Source organism: Copadichromis virginalis, linkage group LG7 (genome assembly GCF_057382275.1).
Source record: "Copadichromis virginalis isolate Kocher_CV1m ecotype Utaka linkage group LG7, C_Virginalis_male_GT1.1, whole genome shotgun sequence".
NCBI classification, from domain to species: domain Eukaryota; kingdom Metazoa; phylum Chordata; class Actinopteri; order Cichliformes; family Cichlidae; genus Copadichromis; species Copadichromis virginalis.
Window position 1 is genome coordinate 55,131,719 of NC_140624.1, and position 23,530 is coordinate 55,155,248.

General features: G+C 40.9%; 1 protein-coding gene and 1 long non-coding RNA gene across 6 annotated transcripts in view; one reads left to right on the forward strand and one right to left on the reverse strand.

Moving 5' to 3' along the window:
* The first annotated feature begins 10,052 nt into the window (after window positions 1–10,052).
* LOC146706183 (uncharacterized) lies at window positions 10,053–13,343 on the forward strand. The gene is made up of 2 exons (XR_014921459.1): window positions 10,053–10,112; window positions 12,270–13,343. It is a non-coding gene; the product is annotated as an uncharacterized LOC146706183 (long non-coding RNA).
* Window positions 10,742–23,530, reverse strand: part of tnca (tenascin Ca) — a 38,930-nt gene continuing 26,141 nt past the window's right edge. For 3 of the 5 annotated variants that reach the window (XM_085464264.1, XM_085464263.1, XM_085464267.1), the window contains 13 exons: window positions 22,391–22,699; window positions 21,055–21,327; window positions 20,675–20,797; window positions 18,010–18,153; window positions 17,785–17,904; window positions 17,555–17,698; window positions 16,206–16,336; window positions 15,274–15,406; window positions 14,730–14,881; window positions 14,438–14,534; window positions 14,189–14,350; window positions 11,703–11,866; window positions 10,742–11,506 (listed from right to left, as the gene is read on the reverse strand). In XM_085464264.1, coding sequence (XP_085320390.1) covers window positions 11,396–11,506; window positions 11,703–11,866; window positions 14,189–14,350; window positions 14,438–14,534; window positions 14,730–14,881; window positions 15,274–15,406; window positions 16,206–16,336; window positions 17,555–17,698; window positions 17,785–17,904; window positions 18,010–18,153; window positions 20,675–20,797; window positions 21,055–21,327; window positions 22,391–22,699 — 2,063 coding nt within the window. In that variant the 3' untranslated portion in view covers window positions 10,742–11,395. The remainder of the gene's footprint in view (window positions 11,507–11,702; window positions 11,867–14,188; window positions 14,351–14,437; window positions 14,535–14,729; window positions 14,882–15,273; window positions 15,407–16,205; window positions 16,337–17,554; window positions 17,699–17,784; window positions 17,905–18,009; window positions 18,154–20,674; window positions 20,798–21,054; window positions 21,328–22,390; window positions 22,700–23,530) is intronic. The other 2 variants (XM_085464265.1, XM_085464266.1) reach the window with 2 other exon arrangements.

Sequence of the window (23,530 nt, forward strand, 5' to 3'; positions counted from 1 at the left end):
TTTAGTACGGAAGCCAAAATCCAAGCGGTATCTTGGGGAGAAGACCCTGAGATAAATAACTTTTATAGCGCACTAGCACACTGGGCCAAGGGATTGCAATGTCACTGATGGGAAACAAACCACCCCACCTCTCTAATACCTGCAGATGAGACCTGCCACATAAACAGGCCAAAAGGAAAGCAGGGTGAAGTGAGTTGTTACAGGTAGTATACTGAAACAAATTGCAAATGACTCGAGGGCTTGCATGCAGTACATGTTAGGTAATAACCAATTGTCTCACCTGCACTCCATCTTTGTTTGAAGAGCTTCATGTCTTTGAGTGCAACAGTCCTCACTCTTGGCAAAAGCAAACAGAATGATGCATTTCTTTAATGAGAGCAAGGTGATAGAAATTGTGTTGTAACCTTGCTGATAATCTGACCTGGGGTGGAATGAGAACTGCTCCTCTGAGGCCAGCATTAGAGAGACAGTGTTTCCTGTAGCTTGGGAGCAAGAATATGTGAAAATAGGAGCAGATGCTGAAAGATAGAAAGCTTCTCTGCCAACAATAACGCTTCCCTTTTTTTCCTCAAGATTTATCACGTTCAGTTTATTATTACGAGTCACATTAACAAGTATTAGTTTGCCATGTCTACTTTTACAAAGCAAACGCTCTCCAGTGTTAAACATGACATATATGGCGGCTCTATCACATGCACATCAGTAATTACAGATTGCAAATCTTTCAATCGGTTTAGCAAATACCGGATGGATTAACATGGAACGGTGTACAAACATTCATGATTCCCAGAGGGTGAATCTTACTAACTACTATGATCTCTGCTCCTAGCAGATCAAAATATGCAGTGATGCATCCCAAGACCTATGCTATTTAAAGTTTTGCACATTCACATTACCCAGAAGATTCATCGTAGCATTATTCTTCCGACTTCTGACTTTGGCATAGATGTCGGAAACGGCTATAATAAACTATTCAACTACTTAGAGAGCCGCCAGTGTGGCTGCAGACTTCAGAGGTAAAAGGTCATCACCACCCAGAACAATACATATAAAAACGACTGCATGGACCAGTAGCTGCTTTGCATTAAAGCTTTGTCATGGAGAAAATATGCTGGCAAATAAAAAGCTGTCAGCACTGCTGCGACTCTAAAAAAGACGAGCACTTATCAAAAATGGGCTCCTCGCTGGAATGACAGCTGATCAAATCTATGTTTAACTATCACAACACAGATGGGGATTTACAAGCATTTCAAATGTCAAAGGCCACGAAGGAGCCGGCCTCTGAGTTTGAATGCTTGTAGATTCATTGTGATGCTAATCCTGTTTTATCCAGTCAGACCCTAAAATAAACCGAGCGCTCTAAAGAATGAGCCGTAATCCCCATCACCGAGCTCTGTGCGCTCCCGTTCTTAGCCGGGATGTTATGTCACTGCAGTCAGAGCTGCAGAGTTAAAACCTTCATCAAATGAGCGCGACGGAGGGGAATACGAGCAGGTAAAGCAAATATCATCCCGGGATTTTCAGAGATGATTTGAAAAGTATAAATGAAACAAAGTCAAGGCGTGGATTTAGGACCGTACACTGGTACACAATCGCACAAGCAGGAGATTTATTATAAGGTACAAAATAATGTAGAGGATCGACTTCTTTCAATGTATTTTTTATCATGCATTAAGTTGTTCACATTTATACGTTTAGCTGTGGTTGACATGTGTTTGACCTGCTCCCCTCAGGCAGGAGGCTCCGGTCCATTCGCACCAGAACCTCTCGCCACAAGAACAGTTTCTTCCCCTCTGCTGTTGGACACATGAACAATAACCACATGACTGTCCCCGCCACTCACACATGACCCTACGCTGTGTCACTGCATCATTTCATGTCTGGCACTGATCACCACCTGCACTCATGTATATATCCTTCTACGTAGCACTCTTAATTCTTATTCTCATGTATATATCTAATGTATATCTCATGCACATATCTTTCTTTCTACATAGCACTTTAATTCTTATTGTTTGCACTGAAGCACCGCAGCAAATTCCTAATGTTGTAAACCTCAACATCTGGCAATAAACCCATTCTGATTCTGATTCTGATTCTGATTATGTCTTTTGTTGCTCTCTTATTTTAGGGCAGGACTTCTGTTGGGTGCTACTAGTTTAGCTGGTTAGTATAGAATTTGACCTTTCACTGGACTGTCGAGCAGTAAAATAAATTGGTTTTCATTTATTTTATTTATTTATTGTTTTTTGATCATGTTAAAGTACCCTGTAAAGTATTCTGTATGGAGAAAATATGTTAGATTTACACCCTGGTTCTTCATAACATGTTTCCATCTTCATAACAACCATCTAACTTATCTGTTTAATTTTGGGGGGGAATTTAAAATTTACTGTGGTAACCCCTCGCAGTCTCCTAGGCTGGACCTCTCAAAATATTTATGGTTTTGTAACTTTGGAGCATTTTCAATGCAATTATCTGACAATAACTAATTAGTGAGCGGTCCACCTTCTCATCAAATATAGAAACTTCAGGCATAAAACAAGTAAGGTGGTGATGGCAGCCATAAAGCTGTCCACAAATCAGTAAGTAAAAAATCATCTTTTACAGTCTTTGCAACCAACTATTATTCCAGTTTTAGGTTTATATATTAAAAAAACAACAAAAAAGCCAATATTTAGGTTTATGTAGTGGTTAGCACTGTTGCCTCACAGCAAGAAGGTCCTGAGTTCAAATCCACCATCAGGTGGAACATAAGGAGTTTGCATGTTCTCCCTGTGCTCTCTGGGTACTATGGTTTCCTCCCCCAGTCCAAAAGCATGCATTTAGTGGGGATAGGTTAATTGGTAACCCTAAATTGCCCGTAGGTGTGAATGTGAGTGTGAATAGTTGTCTGTGTCTATCTGTTAGCCCTGTGACAGACTGGTGACCTGTCCAGGGCACCTTGCCTCTTGCCCTAAGACAGCTGGGATAGGCTCCAGCCCACCCGTGACGTTGAAAAGGATAAGTGGGAGAGAATGGATGGATGGTTTATGTATTACGATGCAGCTCACATACATCAGTAAGTACATTTTGTTAACTTTGCACAAACATGTTCTAGAGTGATACCCCTGCTTTCAGCCTCTGTGTATGTAAAGTGCATACTAACTGGCTGTAGTATTCAGCAACACTATAGATAAAAGCAGCAATTAATTACTTTCATCTATCTCTTTGTAAGGATGGAAACAATCAGGTTTGTTTTTATGCTTATTACATTTTTTGACGCCTTCGAGGTTGTGTTTAAGGTGCAAAAACACAAACATAATTTTTCTCATATTCTACATGCCTCATGTTGCAGCACCTTTAGACCCTTGGTCTAAAAAAAAATCCACGCAGCAAGCAGGTCCAGGATTCAAATCACTTTTAAAAAGTTTGCATCCTTGCCTTGGGTTTCAGTGGGTTCTCGCAGTCGTCCAGAATCCTCCCCAAATCCCAGTGCCACCAGATTTGGTTAACTGGTGGATCTAATTTGGCCATAGAATGTGAGTGTGAATGGCTGTCTGTCTGTGTGTTAGCCATATAACAGGTTGGTAGCATGATATAAACATTTCACTTATATGTATATGCCACCATTATATGTAAGTACAGCAAAGTAAAACATCTCTTTGGCCTTTTAAATCAGGTTTATAGCTTCTATTAAAATTCTGTGTGCATACATGACACATACTTTATATTTCACCAGTGCATTTGTTGCCTAAAAGTCCAGATGGCAACTTGATGAGGTAAAGCAGCACTATATGGGACTGCATTGAAACCACTTGAGTAGCTTATATGTGCGGTTCAATATGCACGGCTAAAATCCTCTTAGGCTCAGGTCCAAGTTGACATACATCTGGAGCAATCTAATGAAATGTGTTTCGTCTTTAATGCTCTCATTGTAAAATGAAGGAGGGATGACTTTGCACTAGCATCCATACTAACATAAGGATTAACAGATCCCTTAATTTGGAGCAAGAAGGAAATGAAAGCCACTGTCTACAGGACGGAAGAGACTAAAACTGCAACCGTGCAGCCAAATAATTCAGTTTAATGTAACTGTCAGCTCTGATTTCTTGGCTTTTAATCAGAGGTCAGACATCTGGCCTCGAGGCTTTCATGTAATTACTCTGCTTATGTAAAATGGACAATAGCATCAAATCTATAAATTTGATCAAATCCACAGTGATTAACTAAACAGGCTCTGTTGTTAATCTGTGAAACAGGGATCCATTCGAGCAGATCATGCTCCACGTTGATAGGCAGAAACCCCCCCGAAGCATGATCTCATGTACATCGGAGGTCATTCAGCCAGCCACGGCGTATTAAGCTCTGTCTTATTTTCTACATTCTAATTTGAGTAACGCATCAGATGGTTATGTGCGCTGTTGAGCCAACAGACATCAGGGCATAGTCAGAATGATTAATGACTATAATGTCATTATTTTTCCACAATGTTATGTATTGCTTGGATTATCCTGCACATAAATAGCTGTGAATTAATTCATCTCAATTCGCACCATTATTCTCAAAGCACTTTAATGAATGAGACTTAGATGGATTTGTTCCATGTTCCATGGAATGATATTGAAAGAACAATAACAATAATAATACCACTACCACTACTGCTATTAATAATAATAATAATAATAATTATAGTAATAACAGTATCTGGCATTTGCCTTTCTGGCAGACAGATATATTGTATTATAGATGAATGCATTGCTGGTTAAGTTTAAAGGGATATGCAGCTCAACAGAGCTCTCACTCTTTGTCAGCCTGACGACAGTGCAGAAAAAAAACCTGGGCTTTGTTTCTTTTTATCAATCAGTGATGAATAGTAAGATGTCCTAGCTTTATGGAGGAATTAAAAAAAATAAAAAAATAAAAAAATAAATTGAACTGAATTGAAATTCGCTCATGCTAAAAGGCAGTAGGTTTCAAAAGACTCAATTCAATTCAGTTCAATTCAATTTTATTTATATAAATCACAACAACAGTTGTCTCAAGGCACCTTATATTATAAGGTAGACCCTACAATACTACATACAGAGAAAAACCCAACAATCATATGAACCCCTATGAGCAAGCACTTTGGCGACAGTGGGAAGGAAAAACCTCCGGCAGAACCAGGCTCAGGGAGGGGCGGGGCCATCTGCTGCGACCGGTTGGGGTGAGAGAAGGAAGACAGGATAAAGACATGCTGTGGAAGAGAGCCACAGATTAATAAGTAGTGTGATTCAGCATTAAAAACCCCAAGAGCGACGGCTCGTTTTCCACATGCCTCAGTTAGTGTGTTAAATGTTAAACGTCATGACAGTACAAGCAGAAAAAAGACTAAAACACTTGTTTGAAAGAGTTGGTGAAAGACTCTTCTCTCTAAAAAGAACACGTCAGCAGGTTTGCATCTGAACAAATTGTAATCGGCGTTCTGGAACAATGTTCTTTGGACAGGCAAGACCAAAATGCAGTGATGAATTGGACATCTTGCAGTCACTGAGTCGACCATGAACCAAATCAATCCCAAAGTATTCTAGAGTATTCTAGACTGCTGAGGCTCGGCTGAAATAGTGTGTTGCAACAAGACAGCACAGCAGCAAATCTACAACAGAATGGCTAAAAGAAAAGAAGCAAGATGTTGCAATGGTCCAGTCAAAGTCCAGACCTCCACCTGATTGAAACGGCATGACCTTAACAGAGCTATCAATGAATGTCCACAAACCTCAATGAACTGAAGCAATGTTGTAAATAAGAGGAGGCCAAACTTCCTTCACAACAGTGTAGGAGACTTGTAAAGTTTTTGCTGTTAAATGTGCTTCTACAAGCTACCGAGTCATGGGGTGTACTGAGCTTTTCACACACTGCGTCTGCCTTTTGGCTTCGTTTTTATGTTGTTGTTCATCTCAAGTTGCACTTACCTAATTTGAAAACCTTTTAAGGACAGATGCATTACTTTTTACCCGATCTGTGCATTTCCTTGTTATTTATCATCATTTGATAAACTAAAATTTCTGTTAGGTTTGAAGTTTATTGATCAATGTTAGCACTCTTGCATTTCAGGTAAATAGTATAACTCATAAAACTGTCAAAACACATTTCACAAACCTTTTAAATTAGGTCAGTAACAAACCAGCACACTACCATTATTGAGACAATAGTCTAAAGGCTCTGCAGTGTTGCTGTGTCGTGCTGCTTGAATTCAGCAACACGGCATTAATCACTGTCCAGTAATGTTTGCCCTGTAGTGTGCAGGAATGTGTGAATTGTCTTCTGTGTAAAATTTGTTTGTGGACACCTCCAGGTGCAGTCTATCATGTCCATTTGCTCTACAATGAGCTTTAGGTCAAACTTCCTGTGTATGCGCTTTCTTATTTTTAGTGCTGTGCCACCATCATCTTTAGCTTTAGGAGTTCCATCAGCATGTAGAAGAATCAGACAGAGCATAAAATTACCTATTTTTCAATTACATATGTCCAGAGAAGGAGTGGAAAGTAGTGCGTTGAGCACTGAAAGGACTGTGGCCGATGATTTAGATACATGTTCGCACAGTGCCAGGGACTCGGCACTGAAAGCAGAGCCAATTCAAATATAGCACACACTCTTGGGGAAAAGTTTCCTTGAAAAACTTGATTTATGACAGTCCAGAGTGATTCAGTGAGGCCGCATGGCGTGATTAATGCAAACAGATTTTCTTAGGCAACACAGTAACCTTTGCTCAGTTGGCACATGAAGAAATCCTTTTTTTTTTATTTTTAAATTTTGGCTCCCATTTGACCTCATGAAGTAAAAGCTCTGTCTTCATGTTGCTTGCAGAAAATATTTCACATAGGGCACACTATGAAAATAGAATCAAATTATACAGTCAACATTACATAAAACAGAACATCATGTGCTCATTTTTGTTTACTGAATAGAAACCAGTTATTTTTTAGGTCATTGCATCAGCAGGAGAGAGCTGGCTGTGTAAATCTGAGACAGCTCTTTGAACAAACAGTGATATAACACTGTTCAAATACTGAGAGTATCACAATGTGCTACAACTGCATGACAGTTCTGAGAACTCTTGGCTAATTTTGGTTCACATGTACTAAGGCAAGTCTCTGTTGAAGGGGTGTATGCATTACCCTGTGGGATGTGGAGTCATGTGAAAAACAAAGTTTTTACAGGAATCTGTGCAGTCCTGTGAAAAATGCCCCACCATTTAGCAGCAATAACTTGAATTTATCATTAGTTCATTTTCTCACTTTATCAGTCTTGTCACTTTGTGGAATTTTGGCATGCTTTTGTTTGCAGCGTTGCTTCATTTCAGAGGTTTGAGAACAGCTCTCTTAAAGTTACACGGCAGCATTTCAATCAGGTTGAGGTCTGAACTCTAACTGGCCTGTTGCAATATCGGGTTTCTTTTCTTTTTCAGCCATTCTTTTGTAGTTGTCCTGCTGTGCTGGGAATTGTTGTCCTGTTGCATGACTCAATTTGAGCCAGACTTTAGCTCTCATACATTTGACTGTAGAATATTTTGGTATACAGAGGAGTTCATGCTTAACTAAATGAATGCAAGGTGCCAAGATCGTCACCCGTATGATGTGTTTGTGCTGATATGCTGTGTTTGGTTTTCACCAACCATTGCCACTGCTGAGCATTGTTGGTGAAAACCAACAATGCTCAGCAGTGTTGGTTTTCACATAGTTACAGTTATCTTGTGGTTTGCACAGATGCAACTTTGCAAAGCTAAGACATGCTGACCTGTTCTTTTTAAGAAGATGAAGGTTTCTGCAGGCAACACTTCCAAACAAGGGTTAGGAAAGGTTACCTTCCAAACTCTTACACCCAGTACAATTAGAAAGACTGACCTGGTCATACTATTGTCTGATCAAGGGATGAATTTGTTGTAATGCACACTCCTAAGTGTACATTAGTGTCCTTAGACTTCTTTAGACAAACAAGAAAAAGAGGCCTCAGATGAAATCCTCAGTGGAGGAACCAGGCCGCATTCTGATACTGATATGCTGGAAGCTAAAGAGACCCTTACAGGTAACAAAAGCTTTCCTAGAAATACTCTTATTGGCATGAAGTACTATGGATATAGTGGGTTGAGCCCCCATTTTGCTCTTAGATCTGCTTTAATTCTTCATGGCATAGACTCAATAAAGTGAAACGTTCTTTCGGGCGACCGTGGCTCAGGGGGTTGGGAAGCGTATCTGTAACCGGAAGGTCGCCGGTTCGATCCCTGGGCTCTCTGTCCTGGTCGTTGTGTCCTTGGGCAAGACACTTTACCCTACTTGCCTACTGGTGCTGGCCAGAGGGGCCGATGGCGTGAAATGGCAGCCTCGCTTCTGTCAGTCTGCCCCAGGGCAGCTGTGGCTACAACCGTAGCTTGCCTCCACCAGTGTATGAATGCGAGAGTGAATGAATAGTGGCATTGTAAAGCGCTTTGGGTGCCTTGAAAAGCGCTATATAAATCCAATCCATTATTATTATTTAGAGAGCATGGTCCATATTGCCACGATAGTATCATGCAGTTGTTGCAGACTTGTTGACTGCATTTCCCAAAGATGCTGGGTCTTTTGGATTGAAATCTGGTGACTGGGACTGCAGGTGCTATTTGAGTAAAGTGAACTATGGATACTGGATGCCTGTGCTGGCATTTCTCCTGCGGTGTTGCTACCAGTGTGTGAAGAGTGGGAGAAGAGGGTTGCATTGACAATCCAACACAATGGGCAGCATTGAACACATTTTATAAGTGGTCAGAAACTTGTAAATAACTCATGAAAGAATAAAGTTACATTGAAACCAAGCACACCATTGTTTTTCTTGTGACATTACCAATAAGTTTGATGTGTCACATGGCCCTCTTCCTATTGAAAAAACAAAAGTTGTATCCAAGATGGCCGACTTCTAAATGGTCACCACCCATCTTGAGTAGTTTGCCCCCTCACATATACTAATGTGCCACAAACAGGACTTTAATATCACCAACCATTCCCATTTTATTACGGTGTATCCATATAAATGGCCCACCCTGTATTATTTAATTAGTTCAGTCTTATTACCTTATTGTCTTGGAGCAACTGTAACCCACATAATTTCCTTAAGGATTATTAAAGTATTCTGATTCTGAATAATGTTTTTTTTTTTATCTTCCTGGGACCACAAATTTCACACCAATCCATCTTCTGACTGTCTCAAGTATCTCAGTCTGGAACAAAGTGGCGGACTTCCTGCCATCTCCTTCGTCAGAGCCTGAAGAACTCAGAACATCAGTAGAAAGCTAAACCTGTTCTGGGATAGCTTTCTATAAAATCTGACAGATTTCAGGCAGAGATGTAAACACTTAAACTATCTGAGAAAATATCTGCATTATTGTGTCTGCAATCAGCCCTTCTGCCATGGGAAATGTTAGCCTGTTATTGACAAACACAAGTTCCTAAAGAGTGAAGACTAGGATCCCTGGAAAGGTTTTACTTGAGCACTTTAGTCTGTCTGGAGATAGATTACAAGGACGTCCAACTTGTGGAGCCCTTATTTAGAAACACCTCAGGATGAAATGAGATATTAGCAGCATGCATTAGTAGAAATCCAGGTCAGAAGTTATTTCTAAATCTTGAACTTAATATGGAAAACTCCCAGCTCTGTGCCAGCCGACATCTCGTGTCCTGGGGTTTGCATGCTTAATTGTAATATTCAAACATATAGTTCCAACATCCTAAACTTCCAACAACTGAAAGCGTCAGTCTTCAGTGAGCACACACAAAGGCTGACACCAATACTCAGAAGCTGTTTCTTCGATCATTCCCTTGTAGGATCAGATGCAAGAGGCCAAAATGTCCCCATTCAATTGGACTGCAAAACAAACAAACTGTGCCAGAGGGTGCAGAGAGGACATAGAAGTGGCTGCAGATTGCGAAGAAGGGTCGGATCGTTCGGCCACGTGCTAATGTTGAAAAAAGATATCTAGCCTTGACAGGAAGTAGAGCATGTGGCTCAATTATCTTTAACTGGATTTTCTCATTAAAGTCAAATCTTTCAACTCCAAAGTCTTTTTTTTTTCTTTTTTTAAGAGGCGATCAAATTTGGATTTGATGACAACTGCAGAAAAGGTATTGACTTTGCAAACCTTCTGTGGCTTGGAGCTGGGGGGGGGGGGGGGGATCCAAAGGCCTTGAATTGCAAAAGAGAAAAGATAAACCACATTTTAAACTTTGGCATGTTGAACAGATGCAGTCACCGAAAGCAAAACGCCCTTCTGCAAAGATTTAAAAAAGATTTATAATAGCATCAACCTGGTAATAACCTAAAATTAAGATCTTTTAGTAACACATTGAATCAAAGAAAGACCAAACCCCAGTCATGTCTTTAAACCCCCCCCCCCCCCCCTTTTTTTAATTAACAATGAAACACTTTTTATCAGACCTTCTGAGCTGTGTTTAACAGTAATTGCTACTACACCTGATAAATGAATGTTGCTGTTATTTTCCAAGCTACTCTACCTAAGAATAAATGCAATTTAAGACCTTTAAAATTTGGTGCTTTTTACTGTTTTAAGACCCACGGCCACTGTGAATAATCTTTAACACTTACCATCAGCTGCCTGGTAATATTAGTCCTTCAGCTGCACTTAGCAGCAACACACAGGGCGCCCCTGTGCAGTACTGCACAGAGCAAACACCGCCATCTGCTGGGGTGGACGTGGTTCAGCTGGTCACTAATAAGAAGAGCCACCACACGCTTGTATCAAACTAACATCTTCTTTTATTTGTATTGAAGGTTACAGAGCATCAGGTCTTTTTGTTTTCCTATCAAAATAAGTAAATCAAAATTCAAGCAAGAGTTCAATAGCTTCTTGGGGGATGGGATAAGTGGATTTGTACAGTAAACATATGACAATATTTAAGTTTTTAAGCTTTAAAGTTTTCATGTGATGCATCTAACCTGGTCAGTGTTTCCGTTTGAGATGGATGAGGCGAACGCTCTGATGCATGACTTCAGGGGATGTGCCTTTTGACATGTTACTGATTCAGTGAATCGTTTCAGATCCATTTTTAATTTTTTAAATTAATTTACTTAAATTTTTCTACAGGTGTTTGGTCCCAACAACACATATATGTCCGTTCGTGAATCAAACTTAGCATCTACTCTCTTTGGGAATGCAAAAATATACAATCACACACGGGAGAACTACACAAAAAACAACAAAAAACCCCCAGTTAATGATCCTCCAGGGTCTTTCCCCACATTGAAAACTCAGTCACAGCGTGGTTTGACTGCCTGTACGTGTGTTCGTGTGTTCGAGTGTTCGAGTGTTCGAGAGTGTCTTAAAGATGGGGGAGCACAGATGCTGATGCCTGGAGATGAGGTGTGAAGGAGAGAGGGCTTGATGAGTCTATGATCGCTTTTTTCTGCTCTCAAAATTTCTGAAGTTGGCCGGCCTTATCTTCATCTCTGCAAACTGGATCGAGTGTTCGTGGCCCTTCCAGTGGAACCAGTTGATCCCCTGTGGAAAAAACAACAACAACCCCCCCCCAAACAATACAAATCATCAGCTTTTCCTAAACTGCACATCCAGCAGTGAGCAGGGAGCAAGTTTCACTGGGAAAAATCTGATTTTCTCATTAGATAATTCAACTGCTTATGGCTCGTGTTATGGTTTACCACTTCATTTTCTGCGATGCGTGTGAAAGCGTTCGTACCTTACTGTGACTTTTGTCGCCATATTTCCCCATGAGGTTGACACGGTGACAGTTTTTATACCAAAAGGCGCCTTTGTAGGACAAGGCGCAGTTGGTCACAGCGATATCGTTATCATTGTCGTAAGTGGAGAAGGGCCGACCCTGGTGGTAGGTCATGGAGTCACCTGGTGGACAAATGAGTATTATTCAGTTAAGGCAGTCTGATGAGCTTAACTGGATTTGTCAAAGTGACTTTTCTTAGAAATAATTTGACATTCTAGGAAATACGTTCAGTTTATTGCCAAGAGTTTAATGAGAACATTCGTCACTGTCGAAATTGCACGATTTAAAATGCAGGATTAAATTATGTCTTTAAGGAAACAGCTGTGAGCTTGTTTGTACTTCAAAAGATAAACCCAAGGTTTTAAGACAGAAAACTTCTTTTGAAAAAAAAAAATTCCCCAAAAAATTCTTTTGAATTATTTGTTGTTGTTTTTTAATAAACTGTGCAGACAAAATGTGATCAAAACGGGAATAGTGTCACATTTTCTAGTATTTCCAGATTATGTCTTTTTTCTTCTTCTCCAGTGCATTCAATACCATTGTACCCACAATCCTGAGGGACAAGCAGGAGTACACAGGTGTCAACCAACACCACGTGGATCCTGGACTACCTGGCAAGGTAGTCCATAGTGCCATCAGTATGTAAGGATCCAGAAGTGTGTGTCTGATAGGGTCTTCTGCAGGCGCCCCTCGGGGAACAGTTCTATTCTATTCTCCTTATACACCACAAGACTTCACCTGCAGCTCTGATCACTGCTTCCTGCAAAATTTCTTGGATGACTCAGCAGTTGTTGGTCTGATAACAGGGAGTACAGAGAAATTACTTTGTTGACGGGTACCAGGAGAACCGCCTACAGATCAGGTACAAACATCCTCGACTTACACCCGTGAACATCCAGGTAATGGATGCTGAGCGCATCGACTTATATAAGTACCTAACACCCTAACTAGACTGGATTAACAATACAAAGGCCATCTGCAGGAAAGGACAGAACAGGCTGTATCTGCTATGGAGACTCGGTTCTTTTGGAGAGCAGGGGCATCTCTTGAGGACCTCCTATGACTCTGTGGTTGCATCGACCCTCACTTATGGTTTGCTCTGCAGGGCAGCAGTATCTGCTCTGGAGACAGGAAGAAAATGAACTGGCTGATCAAGAAGGCCAGCTCTGTTCTGGGATGCTAGCGGAGGTGGTGGGTGACAGCAGAATGATGGCTAAGCTGTCATCCCTGCTAGAGAACACCTCCAACCCCCAGGCAGGTCACCCTGACAGCACCGAGCAGCTCCTTCAGTGACAGGCTGCTGCACCCACGGTGTGCAAAGGAGAAATATCCGAGGTCTTCCTTTCCAGCTGCTGTCAGACTGTACACGTGAAAATGCACCACACACTGTACATATTTCTGAAATGCCAAGTGTATCACTGTATCACATCTACATCTACATATCCATATATATATATATGTAAATAATATTTCTTCTGCCTTGTATAGTTTACATTTGTCTTCCGTTGTTGTTTCATCTATTTATTCCTGGTCTCTTCGTTCTGCTGCTCTAGCAATCTGAATTTCCCAACAATGGGACTAATAAAGCCTCTTATCTTATCTGGTTTTATCTTATCTTTCGTGGTGCTTACGTCTGAATCACTGAGTGTCTCAGGATCATAAGATTTTATGTCCCTATATTCACTTTATTAAACTTTAAAGAGGGCGATATAGCTGCTGAGACAGTTGTGTTCAGTGCAGTGCCCTCGTGTCTTGGCTCAGACTCACTGATCCGGATCAGTGGGTGTGATCCAGACCTCTGTGTGTTCATATTTGAATCAAACTATCAGCCAAACTTTTACAAAGAACTTGTGAGCACCAGTGGTGTTTCTCCATTTCACAGCCAAAAGCTACATTCACGAGTGTTAATATATGACGAGAATGGAACATTATTTTGACACAGGAGGAGTTACGAGCAGAAGACGCGCTGCGAACAATAAAACCTTTTATGAAGTTTCCATTTGTTTTGACGAGCCAGCTATTTCACGTGGTTATTAAATCCTTTGAAGGTGATCAAAATGCTCTTTTCAGGGATTTCTCCTGTGTCATCAGAACAGATCGAGCAACCAACAAAAGTGCTAAACAAAAAGAAAAATTTATATTGTGACACTCAGAGTGAGTGTTTTTTTCCAACCTGGATTAGTGTAAACTTTCAAGCAAATACTCTGTAATTAATTGGCTGTGAGTCAAAAAAATATTGACAGTATAAACATAAAATTTGGCTTCATTAAATAAACTAGACAAAAAAAATCTGCTTATTCTGAGAGGTTCAACTGAACTGAGCCTTTATTACACTTACTGGAAGGAAACAAGAGTGAATACCCTTCTCTTGTCTAACGTTAAAGTACAAAGTTAATACTCGTACTCCCCAACATGTCAGGCTATTTCATTAAAGTGATACCAACCTGCTGTTCCACTATATGTTCCTATGTAGATTTTATAGCGTGTCCTTGGCTCTGCAATTGTGAACTTGTCATATTGCGCGTAGGCGTTCTCCCCGTTGTCCCTCAAGTCCACTCGCAGCTCATAATGGCCTGAAGATGTGATTTTATGGAGGTTGGAGAGACCTACAACCCAAGTTTAATATGTGTGAGTCAGGAGGGCAGTGAGTGAGGGAAAGAAAGCAAATACGGCTCCAGAATGAGCGAGCTTACCCAGCCAGAACTCATCGTTCATGTTACCAAAGCCAGCCGTGTAGTTCTTCCAGTTCCTGAAGAATTCCAGCTTTCCATTCTGGCGTCTGAGGAAAACCTGAAGAGTACCGACTCTCATGAGTGTCAAAACAGCTTCACGACAATCATAAGAAGCTAGGCTAAGGCCACTGTGGTGCTGTCTATCATTTGTCATCAGAAAAACAGGTGCCACATAAGCAGAATCATCAGGATTCAGCTTGAATAATGGTGTGACACGGGCTTTATTTGGATTCCAGAAGGCTGATTTCCTCACCAGCCATCCTCCGCCATCTGTGGTCATGTCACAGTAAACCTGGATGGGCTGGCTCTCCTCTCCTCCAATATAGATGGTATACAGACCAGCGGTCGTCTCTCCGTTCAGTAATATCTGAGCACAGTCCCGTGGGCGTCTGTACAACTGTCCGACTGAAAAGCACATATTAAAAAGGCATCGCGTTAGAGACCCTGAAGGATGCGCTCACTTATTTTTCGTCCCTGTTAAATAAACAAAGCATGAGGCTGTATATAGCATCCTGAGAGAGAACTACGGAACGGGGGAGGGCCAAACAAAGGAGAAAGAAGGTTATTCCATCTGGAGCTCAGACAGAAAGAAAAACAAGCACAGGTGATCTGGCTCCAATATCAGTGCAAATGAAAGGAATGCACATTAGAAGATCTCTTTCTAATGTGCATCTGGACTGTTGCATAACAGCCAAACCCTTCACTTCTGAGAAAGCAGCGACAAGTCCAGTGCTCCCAATTTTCAGCTATACGTACACATTAATTAAGAAGAGGTTTGTGTGTGTTTTAATGCTTACGGGTAGTGAAGACGGTGGCCACGTGGCGACTCCTCTGGGCTCCAGCGGCAGCCTGCAGTCTCACATTGTACTCCGTGGAGCCAGTGAGCTGCGACATGCTGTAAGATGATGCTGTTGGGCTTAGCATCACCTCCTGAATTCATGCAAGACACACACATTATTTACACCAATGGCATTTCTTAACTGATTACTATAGCGGCTCGAAGTGCAGGACACAGAAACATTTCAGAAAACATGACAACACCATGAACATTGGAATGGATTGAACCCAAGAGCATTACGATGGGTTGATGTCATTTCCTTGTTCTATACTATTCCCTCAAACTGAAAGAAAGAAGACGAGATTGCAAGCGTAAGGCAATATTTTAACAAAGAACACTGATAAGCTGGATTTCATAAACTACAGATGGTGAAAAAAAGGAGAAGGAATCCTGCACTGTGTCTGTTTCTGTTTCAGGGCATGCAGCTCTTGGAAATCATCCAGAACTCATCATGATATCATTTCTTATTGTTTGTGTTTTTTTTCTGTTTTCTGAAATGTTGTGCAAAATGCACATTAGGACCTAACAATCTATCAGAGCTCCAGATTTTACTTTTTAAATTTCACAAATAAAGGTTTTCTCAGCAAAGAAGCCTTGCAACAGCGATAAGAAAAAAAACCCTTTTAACAGGAAGACATTGGCAGACTTTGTCTCAGGCAAGGCAAGGAAACAGGACAAAAAAGTCACTGTGGAGAAGAGTAACTAAATGCAAAATGGAGAGTGAAAAGAGAAATTCTCAGAGCATTATGGGAAGCCCCCTGCAGCCCAGGCCTATTGCAGCATAACTAAATGATCGGAAACTTGCGCTTTCAACGACAGTTAGAAAAACTGGAGAAACACGGCAAAACATATCTGTTGTCAAACGATGAAATGACACGGGCATGTACGTACCCTGATTGTTCCATCAGCAGAGGAGAAGCTGAGCATATATCCAGTGACAGCAGCATGAGGTGGTCTCCACTTCAGAGTGGCGCTGTCAGTTTGAATATTCATAGCTATCAGATCGCGAGGAGGGTCCACATCTGCAAATACAGCATCACATTAATCATTCGGTACAGCTGATGTGGTTAAGAAATCAGCGCATGTTGCTTAAGGTTATATTGACGCTGATATACTACATATAAAAGATAGACAGAGACGTGGGAAAACCAGATGTTTCTATGGCAGGATTTTTTCAATCACAGGCAGATTCACCTCGAAGAATAAGCTACTTTTAATCTTTTTTTTACTCTAATGAGGCCCCTAAATTACAAAAACAAGACTTTAAATTAGCAAATGAGACCATAAACACATCAGGAAACTGTTCATAATATGGCTCAGAAATATGGGTGTAATTGAATTGAAGTTTGCTGTATTTTGTTTGAAATTACAATGTAATTATATATACAAATTCTTAAAGCTAGGTACACCAGAATAATGTGGTAACAAGTCAGTCTTTAACAAGAAACAAAGAAATAATTTTAATTTGTGGAAATTGAAGTAATGTGTAAGTAATGTTAAGAACTGCTACAGTTACAGAAAATGACATTGAACAAATTATGGTTTCGGGGCTGGAGTCGGCACCAGTAATGGACAGACAGCCAATTGGATCCTCCGGCTCAGTGCTGGTGAAATTGTTTTGGGTCTTCCACTTGACTTTTTTGTTCCATAATCCTCAGGATCATTTAAGAAATTCCAAATAACTGTCCTACTGCGTCCCACCTCAGCAGTGATGGCGCACTGCGAGAGATCCTGGTTATGCAGTTTAACAACCCAACTATGTCCAAAAAAGGAAAGTTTTTTTGTCTTTGCCATGAGAACGTCATCACAGTGTGACTACCTGCCAAAAAATGACAATGAATCCACATTTTTGCACAGATTTGGCCTTTTAAAGGCATGTGGTCCTAAACTTTTGATCAGCTGTAAAGCAGCCTGCTTCAGTTTAAGCGTTGTTGTCAATAAATTGCATGCTCAAAAACATGTTTTGTCTCACTCCCATTTCTTGTTGTTGCATATTGAAGTTCTTCTTGGAACCTTGTTAAGATCCAACCATGCAAAATAGGATTTTCTGCCATTTTTCCAGTGGTCTTAAACTTTTGACCGGGACTGTATAATTAAATTAGAATTTCAAATAAAATACAGTGAAATTCCATTTAATTCCAGGGAATTACATCTTTAGTAACAGGCCATATTATAGAGTGTTCCCCATCTTTTATATTAAGCAATACTTTTATACAATCTGGACATCTTTCTGTGTTTACCTGTGGTGAATTCGGTAACAGCAGAAGCACTCCTCTGAGCTTCTTTCATAGCATGAACTCCCACGGTGTAGTGGGTTGCTGGAACCAAGGAGTTCATCTCAAACTCCACAATGTTCCCAGAAACGTGTTCCACTGTTGGGGACACTATAGGGCAGGAATTAAATTATGCAATCAATACAAAGTCAGTTAAAATGAACAGAAAGCAAGCTCGTTTAAACTCAGAGACACACCAGAATCAGCACTGTAGGTAATGATGTAGCCATCAACAGTGGCGACAGATGGTTGCCACAGCAACAGGGCCGAAGTGTCCGTGACATTGATAACAGTAAGACCACGAGGTCTGTCCAAACCTGCGGGGCACGAGGAAGATCACAGAGAAAACGTGTGGGGTCAGTACATTTTTAACTGACTCCAGTATTGCCAGAGTCAAGGCTGCATAAGAGAAAAAAGCCAACCTGTGGTCACAGTGTCTGTGCTGGGGTCACTTTCCTCCAGACCCTTCAGAGCACTGACGGTTACTTGGTACGTCTTTCCGGGAATCATATTGGGAAGCAAAGCCTCGAACACGCTGCCATCTACAGTCAATGTCATTTGTCTTCCTGTGGGGGAGAGAGAACAAACACATGTACTATTGATTCAAAGACAAGCTTGTCAAGAGGTGTCAGATTTTATCTATTGGTGTATTTCCACTGTACTGAACAAGATGTACTAAAGCTCTTCACGTACTTTGTGGTGGGTGGTGATAAATGTTTGAGTACTGGAGATTGAGGCCAAGAGAAGCCTTTGTAAGGCTGAGATAAATGCTTACGTCAACTAAAAAATGACAAACTGATTGCAATCACAGTGCGCCGTATTGCTAATGATAGTGTATTACTTTCATTACTCAAGAGCATGGTCCTATATTTTATGATTTATGATGATGAAGTGAGCTTCCTCAAAACTAGCAGCTAAAAACAAATTTGCTCTTGCTCCAAACTGCATGTCTGTACTCTGTAGATCAGGCGTGCGTAGATTTCCTGTGTTCAGCTTCTCATCCATGCTCATGTACTCACAAATCATCTTTGTGTGCTATGAATCGTGACACAAGAGCTAAATACATGCATACAAAATATTTTTCTTTTTTCTTCGTTTTGTCATTGTTACACTATGTGTTTTATTCTGTTGTTAAGTGTCCTTGGGTGTCTTGAAAGGCGCTCTTAAATAAAATTGATTAATATTATTATTAATAATACCTTGTTTGGTATTTCCTTTCTATCTGTTATTATCTAATAAAAGCAACAATCATTAAAGAGGATTTATTGCATATTTCATTAGTGGACTCCATTGATGGATATTAAATATGGCTAAAGTTTCTAATAATGTGGTCAGTAGATTTGTAAGTAATCCCTGTGAGTCAAAGGCTCAGACTTCAGACTGCACAAAACGCTGTGTGTCTGCTCTTGAGTCTCACTGATTGCATAGCGAGTGGCTCGATTAGCAGGTTGTGACAGTTTAAACAGTAACCTTACCCACCTGCTGAAAGAAAGTTGGCTTAAAGGGAAGGGACCTTCTTTCACAGACTGGGTGAACTGAGGGGCTGCATCAAGTAAATAACTATTATATTGAACTGAATCATGCACAACTACTCTGGCAGAGTGGATAAAAAAATATTGAGCTGGAAATTGGTCTTCTTAAAAAAATATTTTTATAAGATGAAAAATCTCCAAGTAGTGCAGTGCCAATAGTATCAAATGATGTTGACAGTGAGACGTTCCCGGTTAGCCTGAGCAGGTATTTTACCTTGAAAAGGGTTTATATTTCCTTTCTTTCTGAACTTTGATATATAGCTCCCTCTTGTACAGATTTTGCATTGACAATAAACATATTGCACCATTTTTAGAATAGCTCGACAACTATGTGACTCTGTCACTGAACTATGGTAAAAGGTTGACCAGTGATTGAACCAAGGACATGCTGTTAAAGGCCTTAATTTCATCTGGTGAGCCCACTAACCAATCAGCTGTCAGAAAGAAAGGCAGGATGAAGGGCTATAGCAGAAGCACAGGAACTCTGTACAAGCAGCACATGATAGGCATGTGACTTGAGTGCAGGCGTGCAGCTTTGAGCAAGAGCAGAACAAATCTGCATACAGGGAGGGATCATTTCAGTTCTGGGAAGATCACTGAGTAGCTAAAGATGAAAATGAAAGCACACGTTTTCAAACAAAAGAACCATCCTCTTGAGTAAAGTAAAAGAATTTTCCTCAAGATATTTACAATGTTTGCAATCTTAGATTAGCATGTTAGAAGTTTTGCTCCTAAGCCCGATGGGGAATGTCACTGACATGGATTTAAAAAATCATGGAAAATTTAAGTTTTCCAGAGACTAGAAAAGCATCAGTATCACTGATGTCAGAGGAGTTGATACATTTTTTCAGATTTATTGAAAAGTGATATCTATAGACTTTTTGATATTTTATACATTTAAATGTATAAAATTCATTGTTTACTGGACCAAATGTTTGCCAGTGTGACGCCATTAGCATGGTAACGCACCAGAAGTACCAACAGAACATCAAAAAGATTTTAATTCACTATTATCTTGAACGGTGCATTAATAAATAAATAAAAAACCTCGACCAAATAAGCATTAATAAATGTCACTGATCTGTACAGAATTAAGAATTCATCACACCTGTGAGTCAATGTGCATTGCACAGCAGTATTTTAACAGAATGCCAGCCATTACTGTAGTTCGAACAGTATGGAAACACAAGAGCACACAACAAATGACATGCAAATAAAGTCCTCAGCGGTCCGCCTGTTTCCAGTGCTTAGCAGCGTTACACTGAGCCTAGTTTAGCGGGTTTGCTACCTGGAAGAGAGTCGCTCTTCTTCACATTCTGACTGTGTGAGAGCTGCACAGAGAAGTGAACACTGTTACTGAAAGTCTGTTTCTGAAATTAGAAAGTGAAACTGAACTGATAAGTGGATTAATTTTGATATTATCACATGCATGTTTCTGACATGTCAACATCAGTATATCTGATGAACACGGACACAACAACGAAGCTAAAATTAAAACTGTTTAATTAAATTCAACCTTAAATGTAACTTGTATAAACAATGATTGACCTCTTACCTCCTTCAAATGGCACATAGGTGATGCGGTAGTTATCCACCGGAGAGCGAGGCATGGACCAGTGAACTACGGCTGAAGAGTCAGTCACTTCAGAGAAGTGAAGTCCTCTGGGAGTGCTGAGGCCTAGCAAAAAGCAAATGGATTTGCGCAGAGAGCAAAAAAGCAAAGTAAAAACTGTAAGTATCGTAAGTAAGTATGTGAAAACACAGTTTTTCCCAAAAGGACGTTTTTCGACAGACGTGAAGTTTCAAAGAAACCAGAGGAATAAAGATGATTAGTGGGACACTGGGTTGAGTTCTCTGAAGTCGAATGTCGCACTGAAAACTCAGAAAGTTTGGTAGTTAACATGAGACTGCACACTCTACAGTTTTTCAGTATACCTGTCTGAACAACCCCTGTAATAGGTTGGGAACGTCGATCCAGTGTGGCACCGTAAAGCTCGATTTCATACTCGGAGCCACCCATAAGTCCGGTTATGACCTTGGTTCGTTCATCGCCACGGACGCTGTGCTCTTGAGGATGGGCTAACCTTTTGCTGTCTCTTATTTTGATCACAAATCGGTCAAACAGATCTTCATTGGCAGTCCACGTCAGACGGAAACTGTCAGCTGTGACGTCTGAGACAAAGAGATGCTCCACTTCTGGCTCAGCCTCTGGTTAAACAGGGAAACATTAACCTTGCAGCGCGTCTGGTGATTTCCCAGCAATATTCATCACGTTCTGAGAAACACCCACAGGGATCAGTTTGGAAGAGGTCAGAAATCGGGCAAGACAGGATTAGGTTCCAGCCTGAGGGCCTTCTTGTCCACCGCCACCAATCTGCCATGCTTAGGCATCCATTAGTGTTAATCAGTAAAAAATACAGCGCATGGACTACAGAGGCATACGCTTGAATGAAAAGACAAGATGCTTTTTGTAGATGTCAGTCAACAGAAGGATTCTTTCGGAAGGATTTCAGCATACACTTGTTGAAATGCGTCCTCAAGGCCAGCCTGGATGCATTCAGTGCATTTAAAAGTAATGGCAGGTGACAAACGAGATTAGAAGCTAAATCAACAGACATTTCATGCTCAGAATATCTGCTGATTTATCCGTGTTTTCCTCCATATGAAAATGTCATTTTCGATTGAGTGGTTCATATCCATCCAGGGAGTTTGAACCTGATCTACAAACCAGCCTCACTAGGGAGTAACATGGTGCAATAATTGGATTTTGTCCATAGATATCTGTCTGACTATCAGCGATTAAAAATGCGAAGGAAAACACATTTTAAAATATGAAGACAAACAAATGTGCTTGCTCATATTTTGGAGGTAAGAAGAAACAGACGGGAGCTCAACACCTCTTCCTCTCGGTGACACAGCTGCATACCAAGGAGATGCTTAAAACCAAGGAAAAGTGAGGTCATACTGGAAAAAAAGGTCATCTGAGTTAGGGTTAGGTAAGAGTACTGAACTGAAGTCTCACCATCAAAACGTGGCACTGAGTTAGATGTATCCGTCCTCAGGCTAATTTTGTTACACAATGTCTTTTGTTGCGTGAAATGAATATCAGTGATTAGTAAATATCACAGAACTGCACCAGGTTGTGATAGTGAAACTGCAGAGCTGAAATGGTTATAATAGTTATACACGTATACACCCATGGTAGCTTCAACAAAGTCAGACACTGGACTTTGTAGTAAGACAGGAGGGCTTACAGTGCACTGAGTTGTACCTGTCACAGCCACTGCAGTCAGAGGCCGAGAGAGAAGCCCTGACTCTGACACCCCTGTCAGTCGGACCTCATAGCCTATGCCGGTAATGAGGCCCCCGATGTCCAGGTGACTTTGGTTTCCTGGCACAGTGAACTCCTGAGCCTTCAGCAGCCAGCCAGAGTCTGTCACCACTATGTGGAAATGGCTGAAGCCACCACTAGAGGGGGTTAGATTATCCTGCGGTAGCTGATGCTTCACCCCCCACGACACACGGAAGCCATAGGGGGTTATGTTGGAAATGGTCAAGTTTTCCACTTTAGGCAAAGGAGCTGAGAGGAATGTGGGTTTAATTGAATGGGAGGAAGGAGTGTGTGTGGGGGGAGGGGGAAGGGCAGGAGGGGGACGAGACTTCATTAGGAGGATAACGTGTGCAATGGTTGCAAAAGCAAATACAGACACAGTTCTTTTACAAGGTAATAGTTATAGGCCAAAACACACTAAGGGCAAATCTAGCATGCATCATAATTTAGTACTTTGTCCTCACACTATCTAAAGTGGCAAACACAGAAGTGCTAAAAAATGCAGTTCCTTGAATGGCCACTTAAGACTGAGTTAGAGCACGAAACAAATGCAATTTTGGTGTCTTTGTGTATTGGTTTTCTTCATGACAATTGCACGTACGTTGCTCACTTTGACTGGCAGATATGCTGACACAGACGGTTGTAGCCAGCAGCCACTTAAGGCCCCAGTAACACAGTCCTAGAGACTTCTACTGGCAACCAATAGTTGCTGAGGGAAAAAATAAGTATTCCAGTGCTGTTGGAAGTTGAAGCCCAAATTACATGGGTCTTAGAGAAAAATGCAAATTCCCTAACTGGTTTTCAGTTGGTTGTGGGAGGTGTTATTCCCTATCCCTCAATGCTTAATTGAAAGCCCCCAGTAGCCAAAGCTTCCTTAACTTGACCTGACCCAAACTATAAGGTTTTAAGCCTAATAAAAGTAGAGTAAGTGTCTATATACTGAATCCAAACTGAGAGCTGGTTCCATAGTAAAGTCTGATAGCTGAAGGCTCTGGTTCCGATTTTACTTTTGAAAACTGTGGGGACAATTTTGAGAGCAAAATGCTCTGTTAGGGTTAAAATATGTCAGGGCCTGAATAT